Source organism: Ceratotherium simum, chromosome 3 (assembly GCF_057802395.1).
Source record: "Ceratotherium simum simum isolate JZ-2026a chromosome 3, ASM5780239v1, whole genome shotgun sequence".
In the NCBI taxonomy this organism is placed as follows: Eukaryota; Metazoa; Chordata; class Mammalia; order Perissodactyla; family Rhinocerotidae; genus Ceratotherium; species Ceratotherium simum.
This window is the reverse complement of record NC_141902.1, coordinates 89,858,674-89,870,720: the sequence shown is the minus strand read 5'-3', so window position 1 is coordinate 89,870,720 and position 12,047 is coordinate 89,858,674. Positions and strand designations below refer to the sequence as shown.

At 43.0% G+C, this 12,047-nt stretch overlaps 1 protein-coding gene across 1 annotated transcript in view; it reads right to left on the bottom strand.

The window, feature by feature from the left end:
* Nucleotides 1-12,047, bottom strand: part of AGBL1 (AGBL carboxypeptidase 1) — a 360,790-nt gene that overhangs the window by 283,559 nt on the left and 65,184 nt on the right. The window contains exon 5 of the mRNA XM_014788670.2: nucleotides 4,419-4,456. Within this exon, the coding sequence (XP_014644156.2) occupies nucleotides 4,419-4,456 (38 nt within the window). The remainder of the gene's footprint in view (nucleotides 1-4,418; nucleotides 4,457-12,047) is intronic.

The window sequence follows — 12,047 nt, the reverse complement described above, 5'->3', positions numbered from 1 at the left end:
AACTTCCAGACTCCTCTAAATGCAAATTCTTCAGTGGGAGAGTAGTCTGAAGTAGACCCATCATTCCCTTATTAAGATTTAGGGCCTGAACCAAAAGGTGTGTCAGGTGTTTCCTTGTTGCAAGAATATGACCTTTAAATCTGGGCAGCAAGGTTACTACCGAGGCATTATTTGAAGATTCATCACTGGAGCCAGGACAAATCAGGCATAATCCCATCGCCACACACTCATTCGCGTGGCCCTTCCAGGCTGCAATTTTTCTAAACTGCATTTATACCTAATGCTCATGGAAGAGGTGTTAGGGAGCAAAAAGAAAGGGGAAAAGGTGGAGGGGACAATGAGAAAAGGGGAAGAAGATGAGGACAAAAGAAAAAGAGACAGACATACAGGCAGAGATAGAGACAGAGATGAGAAAGGCAGAGTGGAGGCAGATAGCAAGAGGGATAGAGACAAAAGACAATATGTTTTGATTTATTAGAGAAAAAAAATTGCCTGCAATAGAAGAAGCACTATTTCTTAATCAAAGCTTTATTAAGTTTCAGTAATAAAAAGCTAAATGTTTTTGCTTAGGGTAAAGCATAAAAGGGCAAAACTTTTAATACAGGCAAATGTAAGTCAGATGTGTGAGTAGAGAGGAGGGGAACTGATATGATGGAAGGTATGGGATTTGGATTAGGCCGTTCTAGCCCGTGTACACACAAAAATGACCTTTGAATGAGCAATGAGTTTTAGGATCCTAAATTGCAAAGAATACTGGGAAAGAGGCTTGGAACTTTTAAGCTTATGCTGCTATTTCTCAGGAAGGGAAAGAGATAAGAGAGGTCTTTTGGTTCATTTTTCTCCTGCTGCCATCCACTCACCCTCCATTGGCTTCTTGTGCAGTAGCTACTTGATGGAAGAAACGACTGAGGCAAAATAACGAAATCGTCCTAATGTGACCAGGAGCTCTTTCTTTTTGTGGTGAGGGAGGGCTTCAAGTCTCCCAGATCTCTCAGTCCTGCTTTTCCTGTTACTGGTGGGGATTGCCCCTAACCACCCACTACTTGAAGGGCTTTGTTGACCTCAGATTCCAAGCCCACTGCTGTTTACTGTCACAGGAATACTGACTGTCTCCAAGGTAATAGATATGTCCTTCTGGCTTTATTTTGACTGCAGAATGCTTTCCTTTTGTAACACAATTACAGAGATCTACTACAATGGCCAACTTTTATACTGACAAGCAAGCATCAAGGCCAGAATAATCAACAGCTAAAAGGAATGTGCCTTTAATGTGCCTAAAGGTCCATATAAACACTCCCAGATATCAGTGCCAGAAGTTGAGGTTTTGAATTTTCAACAGAAATTGATTTCCTGCATTTCGGTTCAGCTGACATGAACTCATCTGGGATCCAAATTAACAGACATTCCACGTCAGGTCTTAACTCTGCATGAAGACAATAGAAAGGAACTAGAGAATTCCATGACACTCATCTCCCCCCAGCAATCCCAGCCTAAGTGGAGTGGTACCATCCATACCCAGATCCTTCATGCCATGCAACATTTTGGTTAGGCTGGTGGAACAAAGATGGCAATTACCTGCTGTGCTGTAACTGCTCCTCCCCAAATCCATGATAGATTCTGCTGTTTAAACACAGCCCTCTTTCCTGCTGAGCTCAAATATGATCTCAGAATCCTTCTACCCACACATGGGAGTTGGCATTTGTAGTGGAATCTATTCGCCCTCCTCTAGATCTCTAGAACTTGCTCCTTCTCAAATAATTGCTGCATGTTCATAATGACTTTCTTACTTCTTTTGAACCCATAGAAATGATGCCAGCACTGGGGAAGCTTCAAGATCAATTATGCAAAAAGGGCATTCTATGAAATACCAATAAAGGTATTTGGGGAGTGGTCAGTTGAAACCTTGAATGGGCTTCAGCTCATGTGTGTGGTCAAATGTACATCAGTGATTCTCAACAGGAGGCAGTTTTGACCTCCCAGGGGACATTTGTCAGTGTCTAGAGACAATTTTGTTCATTGCAACCGGGGGTGCTATTGCATCTGGTGAGTCAAGGCCAGGGATGCTGCTGAAACATCCTGAAATGCACAGTACAGTCCTCAACAACTAAGAACTATCCAGTCCAAAATGCAATAGTGTCGAGGTTGAGAAACCCTGGTAAACATTAAGGCTGAGTATTTCATGGTAGAAAAAATGTTAAAGAACCTCTCATCCAGCTCTCTCCTATTGTAAAGAACGTAAGGTCCAGACCAAAGTCTGTGTTGACAGCTCAGCATAATCAGCAAATAACCCGATATATTCTTCTAATGGGACAATAAAACCTGTCTTATATGCAGAAGGCAGCAGGCTATCAGCTCCCTAATAGTCTATTAGTGTAGTAAATAGAGATTAGAACTACAAATGTTCTATGCATGGGTTGTTGGATTTAGGTATTAGGGAGTGGTATTGCCATTTAAATACATGTAAATATTAGAAATCATTCATTCATCTGAAAGTTTAGTCCACAAATATATATTTCAGGCTCTTTATTATGCTGATGCAAGTAACACGATGATCAACAAAGATGACCCTTTCCTGTGATAGTTTGCAGTCGGCTAAGAGAGATGGACAACAGCAATTTTAATATAGTGTAATCAATGCTGAGATGGGAGAGCCGATGGGAGCACAGAGGAGGGGCATCCAACCTGGTCTTCTAGTCAGGGAAAGTTTTTTCAGAGGAAATGGCATCTGAGCTGAGCTCTAAAGGGAGAGGAGAAGTCAGAAACTCTAAAAGCCGTGCCCCAGCACAGCATGCTTAGTTTGCTAAGCACAGCCAGTGCATTGAAAACCCAGCTAAATGTTCTAAGCCTGAAGTAGTCAGTATTTGCACTGGCTGGTGGTTTCTTGTGGGCCCACACATCACATTGCATGTGGAAATAGTTAATAAATGGCATGTGACTACTTTCAGATTTTTACACATGGCAGGTACATTGTATATCAGGACACTCAACTTTAAGCTTACAGACTGAGAAAGGTGTGTGTGCATGTAGAAGGTACGCCAGCCTTTCTCAGCTCTCAGGGCTCTCTCCTTGTGAAACATCAAGGCCTCTACTGCCAAGGCAGGGCTGGGGCGTTACAGGGAGAGCTCCTTTCCCAAGGCGCGGCATTCACAGGCTGGCTTACCCAGCCGTTCTCAGCAACATTACTTCCTGCCACCCAAGAACTCCCTCACCTTGTTTCCTCAAACACCTGGCCTTACAATTGGGAGCCAGAGTGAGCAGGTAAATAATAAGAATCAAGAAGTCAAACCTGAGGAAAGTTCAGTCTTAAGGATGAACTGTTCTCTCCCCATAACCCACAGGTAACACTTTTCCACGTCCTCCTGTCTCAAGGGCTTCATAACCTCTCACTCTGCACCCCCAACCTCTCTAACCACCTTGACTCCACCTGCAGGTCAGAAAGCTGTGGATAGACTTGCATATGGTATCAAGTTCCAATAAAACAAATGAACCCAAGGTACAATTTTTTTTCTTCCATCTACAAAGAGACGCACTATGTGATATGGCTCTTTCTCTCTGCCTATAGCTGACAGAGATATATGGTTGGGAGGAGAAGGTATTTTTTATTTTTATTTATTTATTTATAAGTTTTATTAAAGTTCACCTATTACCCACAGGCCTTGGGCTCCCTATAGAGAAAGAAATATCACAATTGAAGCGGCTGGTTTCCAAGGTGCCAAATTAAAATAGATGAAGAGGTAAGGAGGAGAAAAAAATAAAAACATTAAGACTTCCTTACTCCCAAGTGCCTGTGCCTTCTATCATATTGCACACAGGAAATTGACTCCCAACATAATTAGGCTAGGTCTACTAGGCAAAAAAAAAAAAATCCTCAAATTATTCAGAGCCCCAGAGCTATTCTTTTGCAATCACTCAAGTAACTGAGAAAAGAGCCAACTTTTTAATATAAATTTACCAGCATCTACACTTTCCAAGCAATTCCCAACAGCCCTGCCCAAGAATACAGAGTCATGAGCTGAGTTGGCAACCAAACGCAAGAATCCTACTTCCCACCCACTGTCATAACCTTTTCTTCCATAGGACTTGCGCACTCGAACCTGGAGTTTATTCCAACAGTCCTTGATGGCTGCTGGTCCTGTTAGAAGGAACTAGAGTACCCCAGGTCTGAGATACACAGCATACTTCCTTTAGAGTCAATGTCTTGGTGGCATTATGTACGGGCACGCACATATGAAGAGAGATATTAACTCTGCCTTCGCAGCCCTGTGCTTGGAACAGCCATAATATTCTCCATCTCACCCCAAAGATCCCGGAATGGCTCTGTTGCCTTCCAAGTTGAAAATGAGCCCTGGAGACAGAAGAATATCTTTCACTGAACTAAGAGGGGAAAGAAATAACCGCTTTTCAAAAGAGGTGCTTACTGGATTTCAGCAATGCTGCCAGAACTTCAGTGGCTGCCCTGGGGAAAAAGAAAGAAAAGTGAAAAAGTCAATGTTCAGTGGTCTTTTTGTCAGCCCATGGATCCCCTAGCCGGCTTGCTCATTGCTGCCACCTAACTGCTCCGTTATTAACCAGGTAGCAGGCATTCTATTGATTCTACCACTGGCCATTAAAGAGGCGTCAATGTAGACATTGCACTGAGTGAAGTGTCCGTCTTGCAAACAGGTCTCAGGAGTCCCTTCTATTGCTGAAAATTTTTTCCCCTCCCCCTCTTGCTCCCACCTTCCACCAACTTCCTACACTGTGCTCCTTGTTTTTCTGTTGCTCATACTGGGCAGAGCTCTTGTCAGTCTCCTGATTTATACCTGGAAACGCTGGAGACTCTGGAGGATGGAATGGGAGGATGTGAGACCCTGAGGCTGAGTGCAGCGGTGCAGTGCAAACTTGAAACACTCACGCCCCTGGAGACACACTGGACAGCGTTCACACGTTGCAAAGCGAGGTTGGTTCCTTAGGGTGAAAAATGATTGTCACCTTTTTTCTTCCAAATTCATTGTTTTCTGTCATGGAGGAATTTCACAGCCTTTGTAGCAATGGGAGGCATATACGAATGAAAATGCCTTTGGCCCATGTCTTAGTGACCTTCAGTCTGTTCCCTGAGCCTGGGAAGGTCACACAAAGACCCACTCACTGGGCAGAGGAAATCTTCAAGACATTGAGGACACTATGGTGTGATTCTAGGACAGAGAGTTCTTTTTGCTTTTTTTTTTTTTTTAAGTATAGAAGTATTCTGCACAGCCCTAGTAACTTATCCTTAAAGCCTGTTAAACAACAATCTGTTCCCAGCATCCCTCTGAGGCCAAAGAGGCTGGATCACCCTTCCAAGATTACATAGACGTGTGAGCAGAGCTGGGACCCCAAGCCCAGGAATCTCACGTCCCACCTCTGCTTCCTCTCCATCTATTGTTCTCCAGAATCTCGCTCACACTTGCCCTGCCCTGGCCTCCGCCCAGTTGATGAGAGACGATCTCTTTGTGATATATTATCTAGTATTGGGCAATAGAGCCAGCAGTAAAAAAGAATAATAATAATAAATGAATGAATACAAATAAAATAGAAACTAGGCACCTGAGACATCATCGTTTCCCATAACCTATAAGGGAGTTCTGCAATAGCAGGCCCTATAAGGGCCTGAAACTCACAGGCCCCAATGCAAACCCACGGCTGGGAGACCCCCAGCTCAGTGGGACCCACAAAACTGCAAGGCAGAAGGGAGGGCGTGGGCCAGCCCTGTGGCTTAGCAGTTAAGTGTGCACGCTCCGCTACTGGCAGCCTGGGTTCGGATCCCGGGCGCGCACCGATACACCGCTTGTCTGGCCATGGTGAGGCCATGTCCCACATACAGCAACTAGAAGGATGTGCAACTATGACATACAGCTATCTACTGGGGCTTTGGGGAAAATAAAGGAGGAGGATTGGCAATAGATGTTAGCTCAGAGCCGGTCTTCCTCAGCAAAAAGAGGAGGATTAGCACGGATGTTAGCTCAGGGCTGATCTTCCTCACAAAAAAAAAAAAAAGAAGAAGAAGGGAGGGCTGGTTTCCACTGATAGACTACTTCATTTATCCTTCCCAACCACGGTTTCCTCTAATCAACTTTCTGCTTCTTCAGCCCCACTCTTTTATACCCCACATAGTTGGGCAACAGTGGATTTAAGAAGGAACACACGGAAGGCGTTGCTGGGAGTCCAAGCTAGTGCGGAAAATCTAGGAGTTACAGTGCACAGGGCCTGGCTTAGGCTGGGGCAAAATGAAAATCAGCATTTTTGGGAAAAGCAGAGAAGCCACATTAAGTTCATCAAAGGGGATTAGCAGAGAAGAAGGAAACCATGGTAGCATGAACAGAAAGAATGAGGATGTACCAAGCAGAATGCCTAGCCCCGTCCTAGATCACAGGCCAGGTCTATAAGGGCAACCCTGCATTTCTGGTTTGCATGGCACTTTTGCATTGGGGATATCACCAATGAGGGAATGATCCATTAGATAATAGGTTTATGAGGGTAGACTAGTGGTGGGGAGAGACAGGCAGCAGGCAGACCAGTTAGGAAGATGTGAAGTGACAAGGGTCCCAACCAAAAGAGTGGTGTGGAGGAAGAAGGGAGAGAGATGGTGAAAGGGAGGCTTAGAGACACCTTACTCAAAGGCTGGGTCTCCCACCAGCAGATTTGCATTTCCTGGGAGATAAACAGAAATGCAGACTCTCAAGGCCCTCCTCTGGCCTGCTGAATCAGAACCTTTATTCTAACAGATGATTCATATGCACAGTAATGTTGGAGAATAATTGGTTTAGAGGACAGCATCAATATGGCTTGATTACTCTTTGCTGTTGAGAGGAAGATCAAGGTGACTCCCAGATCTCAACCCTCTAGAAAGTACCTAATAACATGATAACATAACAAACACTAATCCAAACTGCGACATTATACGGCATAAAACACATAGTGTCATATTAGTGAAAGAGGTAAGGTTAATTCCTGAATAACCTGAAAATATTTATTTCTTTACAGCTCCTAATTGGGGGATCAACGTGCAGTCAGGAGAGGGCACATTTATGACAATGATGGACATAAGGTTTGAGGCCATAGCCCAGTATTCTAAAGAGTTCAGATTCAATTCCCTAGGAAATAAGAAGTCATTCAAGTTTTTTGATCAAGGGGGTATGGCGGCAAGGATGGAAAAGTGAAGGAAGGTTGTGGGCAAAGAATTAACAAGATTTGATGACAGGCTAGTTATGAAAGACAAAGTAATGGGAAGAGTCAACGATAGCCTAAAATTTCTAGCCAAGGTAAACAGGAGAAGAAGAAAGCCGTTAATTGACTAAGGAGGAAAATTGAGGTGTCTAGAGAGGAAGATTATTTTGATTTGGGACATGCTGAGCTCAAGATGATGGGGACAAAGCTACATGGAACTATTGAGAATGCTGCGGGAAGCATAGATATAGAATTCTGGAGAGCATCCCAAGTTGGGGATATATATTTACGAATCACTGCAGTAGCAATGATAGTTGTAGCCACGGGAATAGGTGATATCTGTGAGGAAATTCCATCAAAAGCAAAATAGATGGCTGGCCCAGGAAAGCATCTGGGAATGAACACCAGTGGGAAGGAACACCTAAAGGACTTAGAGAACATGCAGTCAAGGAAGTAGGAGAGACCTGGGGGGCTTCAGTTTTGATACGGCAAGTCATTCGATTTTCTAGGCACAGTTTTTTTCAAACTGCAGATTGTGACCCAATAGTGGATTGTAAAATCAATTTAATAGGTATTGACTAGCTTTGTTAATGAAATTGAATAAATGGGAATGGAGTAGACTATATCAGAGTCATCTCATCTAGAAAGGTTAGCAGTGATCTGAGAACCTTTTATTTCAAGGCACATACACACATATGTGTGTCTACTGGGAAGGTGATGTAAATGTTTTCCTTAAAAAGAAAAAAGCTTGTGGGGCCGGCCCCGTGGCGTAGTGGTTAAGTTCGCGCACTCCACTGCTCGCGGCCCGGGTTCGGATCCCGGGCACGCACCGACGCACCGCTTGTCAGGCCATGCTGTGGCGGCGTCCTGTATAAAGTGGAGGAAGATGGGCACGGATGTTAGCCCAGGGCCGGTCTTCTTCAGCAAAAAGAGGAGGATTGGCACGGATGTTAGCTCAGGGCTGATCTTCACCACAAAAATAAAAAAAATAGAGAAAAGAAAAGAAAAAAAAAAAAGCTTGTAAAGGTGTTGTTTAAGGTGTAGCGTCCATATAAGATATGAACAAGAACAAACATCTGGAATCAACTAATGAGCAAACAGAAAGCATTGGATCTCCCACACGGTGCTGGGTTCCAGGCACTGGGCCACTCATGTGAATGTCACCAAGAAGCTTGTGTTCTGCTCCTCTCCTGCTCCCCAGTTTATAACACTAAGAATGTAAAACCCATCAGAACTGAGGCAACTACTTTGTCAACCTCTGGTCAAACCTACAAAAATCAAAAATTTATACAGCTAAAGTTTAAACGAGTAAGACAATATTCAGTTAATTCCACTCCAAGAAACCAAGTCCACTGCATTGAGTGAGTGAACTAGGACCCCAAAGTTAGCGCCTTTGGGGTGCTAGGCTGCTCCCTGCTGGACATGAACCTCTAGCAGCCGTAGTTCTGGTAGTTCCATTGATTCAATAGAAGAAGACTTTTTGAAAGGGCACTGTTTTCTTAAAGTTTAAACCCATACCATCATCCCACATTGTTTGAGCTTCCTAGTGGGACGTCTATGTAGGATTGAAAGTAGAAATGCCTCTTCCATTGACTTTCCCTGAGGTTACATCACTGAATGGGTCATTTAATAAATTTTTACAGAACATCCTGCTTCCAGAGAACTACAACAACATCCAAAGGCAAAGCAGAACAGCCTCCATCCTATCCATTTTCACAATGTGGTGAGATAACTCAGTTAAGATTCTAGAGGTCACAGGTCACTTCTACTCTCCTCCTCAAAAAAAGCCAAGCTTAAACCATTGGCAAATTTATAAATATTGTCTTGTCAAGAATTTAGCAAAAAGGCACAGAGCTGCAACAATTCAATTTACTTCTTCAAGTAGAAATAAATTTTAAGAGCTTTTATAATAGTCTTTAATAATTATCACCATTGTCTGGGGAGCCCCAGAAATGCAAAGCACTGTGCTAAGTGTCCCACATACATGATTATACATCACATTTCATCTTCACAGGAATACTGGAGGGTGAAATTATTAGTCCTGTTTTACAAATGGTAATGATGAAGTTCACAAAGTGTAAGTAACCGACCCAAGTTCCAGTAGCTAGCAACAGGCAGCATTGAGATACAAGTCTACGTCTGTCTGACTCTAGATCTAGTGCTCTTAAATTCTTCTCTCTACTCTTAACATAGTTCTAGAAAGAATCTAAAATATCTCTCAGTGCAATTTCTTTATCATTCAAATAAGGATTGTACAGTTCAAGAGGTTATGTGACTGGTACAAGATCATAGGATCAATATGTCACAGAGCCAATGAAACAAACAGCTTCTCCAGCTTGAGTCCAGTCCAGCTTGACTCAGAGTCCTATATAGAACAGTTTAGCTGAAGCTTGAGAGGATTTGATGTTCAGAGGTAGTCATGGAGACAAGGAGAGAGGACTCAATTGGTAGCAAGCCACAGAGGTCTTTGAATGCCAGGGCTGAGTTACCAAATTAGGAATTAGAGGGCTTGGGTTTGAAGCTTGGAGCTGCCACTTTTGTGATCTTGGGTTCTAGGTTTACTTAATCCCTCCGAAGCTCACAGTTCCTTGTCTGTAAAGTGGATACAATAAGATCTAACTGTAAGGGACAGTGTACAGAGTGAGGTAAAGAAAAATTAAATGAAATTAAAAGTCTACCATAGTCCCTGAAATATAACATTAACTTGAATGGCATCATTGGTAGAACCAGTACTGAGTGAGAAAGTGAGGGCTCATCTCCGTATATGTATTTGCAGATGGTGAGCCTACAGGATTGTCACTTGCCCGTCAGGAGAGGTCCCTGGAGAAAAATGGAGTCCTATTCCCAGGTACATGACCAAACTACCTCTTAGAAGTCAAATATTCTGTAGCCCAGATGGCCTAAATATAGCAATTGCCATCTATATTAGCTATGTAATAAATTACCACAAATTCAGCAGCTTAAAACATGTATTATCTCACAGTGCCTGTGGGGTAGGAACCCTATGGCTTAGCTAGATTCTCTGCTTATGGCCTTACAAGGCTGCAACCCAGGTAAGCCAGGGCTGAGTCTTCATCTGAAGGCTTGGCTGGGGAAGAGTCTGCTTCCCAACTCAAACAGGCTGTTGACAGAATCCATTTCCTTGCAGCAGTAGGGCTGAGGACCCTGGCTTCTTTCTGTCTACCGGCTAAAGACCACTCACAGCACCTAGGGGCTACCTGCAGTTCCTAGATGCCACCCACTGTTTCTTGCAGTGTGGGCTTCCACAATATGACTGCTTAGTTGATCAAGAAGGAGAGTTTCTATAGCAAATATGTATAAAAGACAAAGTCTTATATAACATACCATAATCATGGGGGGAACATGCCTTCATTTTTGCCATAGAATAAGTCCCAGCCCTTGCCCACACTCAAGGGGAAGAGATTACACAAAGGCATGAATACCAAGAGATGAGGATCATGGGGGGGCCACCTTAGAGTCTGTAAACCACCCAAAGATTCTCGAAATTTTTAGCATTCAGATACCAGGATCCTCATATTCTCCTTGCCAAGACATGATACTCTCCAGGCTTCCCCTTCCTAGAAAATGGAACTGCCACTTTCCCAGAGACTGAGCGTGCATCTTTCTCATCTAGTTGCCTTTGCCATCTAGATCACACCACATACTCAAACACCCCCATTTTAACTTCTAGAGTGCTCTTAAGTTGTCCATTCCTTTTGTTTTCTGCTGTTTTCACCCTAGTTCAGGCACAAGGGGGTCTGGTACTTCACTGAGAAATGTAATTTCTAGAGTTATTGGTCCTTGGTTGAAATTTACATTTTAATTTCCCGTATAATAAATGCATATGAGCTGCATAATTATTTTAGATATATTGGAAAATACAGTTAAGCATAAAAAATGGAATAAATTAAAACCACCCAAATCTCTCTCACCTAACTACTGCAATAGCTCGAGAACTCATCCATCCATATTCACTTTAGGTCCCCTTCAAATTGTTCCTCAGGCTGCAACTAGAGTGATCTTCTCAAGAAGAACAGCTGATTAGGGCCCCTCACATGGCTACCTCCACACCCACTCTTGCTCTTGGATAAAAACCCAAATCTGAAACATGATCCAAAAGGCTCTACCAAGGCTGCCTGCTGCCACTCTCTGCAGCCTTGTCTCATACCACTCTCTCATACCGTCTCTACTTCTGCCCCTCTGGCCTTTGGCCAAGCCCTGAAACATGTTCCCGTCACTTGTCCTTTGTCGTTGCTAATGCCACAGCCTAAAATGCTCTCAGCCCTCCCCTCCTCCATCACCTGAGCACACACCTTACCCTTCACATCCTAACTTAGGTGTCACTTCCTCAGGAATGACTTCCTTGACCTTTAGTCTAGGTCCAGGTCCTTTATTGGTGTGTTCATCCTTTTTTTCCCCTTTTCTCATTGCTCAATTCAAATTGTAATTATTCACTTAGTTATGGGATTATTTTATTAATGTCTGTCTCCTCTTCTAGTCCGCAAATTCCAGAAAACAGGAAATATTTCATTTTGCATTATTCTACCTCACCATTTAATAGTATTTTAATACAGGACACCATCAGATATTTGTTGAACCTTTTCCAAAAATCAGGCTCTGGTCAAGAGTTTTATGTATGTTATTCATTCATTCAACAAGTATTCATTGAGTGCCTACTATGTGCTGGGAGAAACTGATAAACCAAAGATTCTTGCACTCCAAAGGATTAGGGTAAAGGAAATAGTTAATAGACAATAATTATTTTTGAGTAATACATTAAATTGGTATCCTAAAATGTGATAAATGCTATGGGAAAAAAGAAAAAGTAAGAACAGGGTAAAGACATCAGATGTGCAAGGATG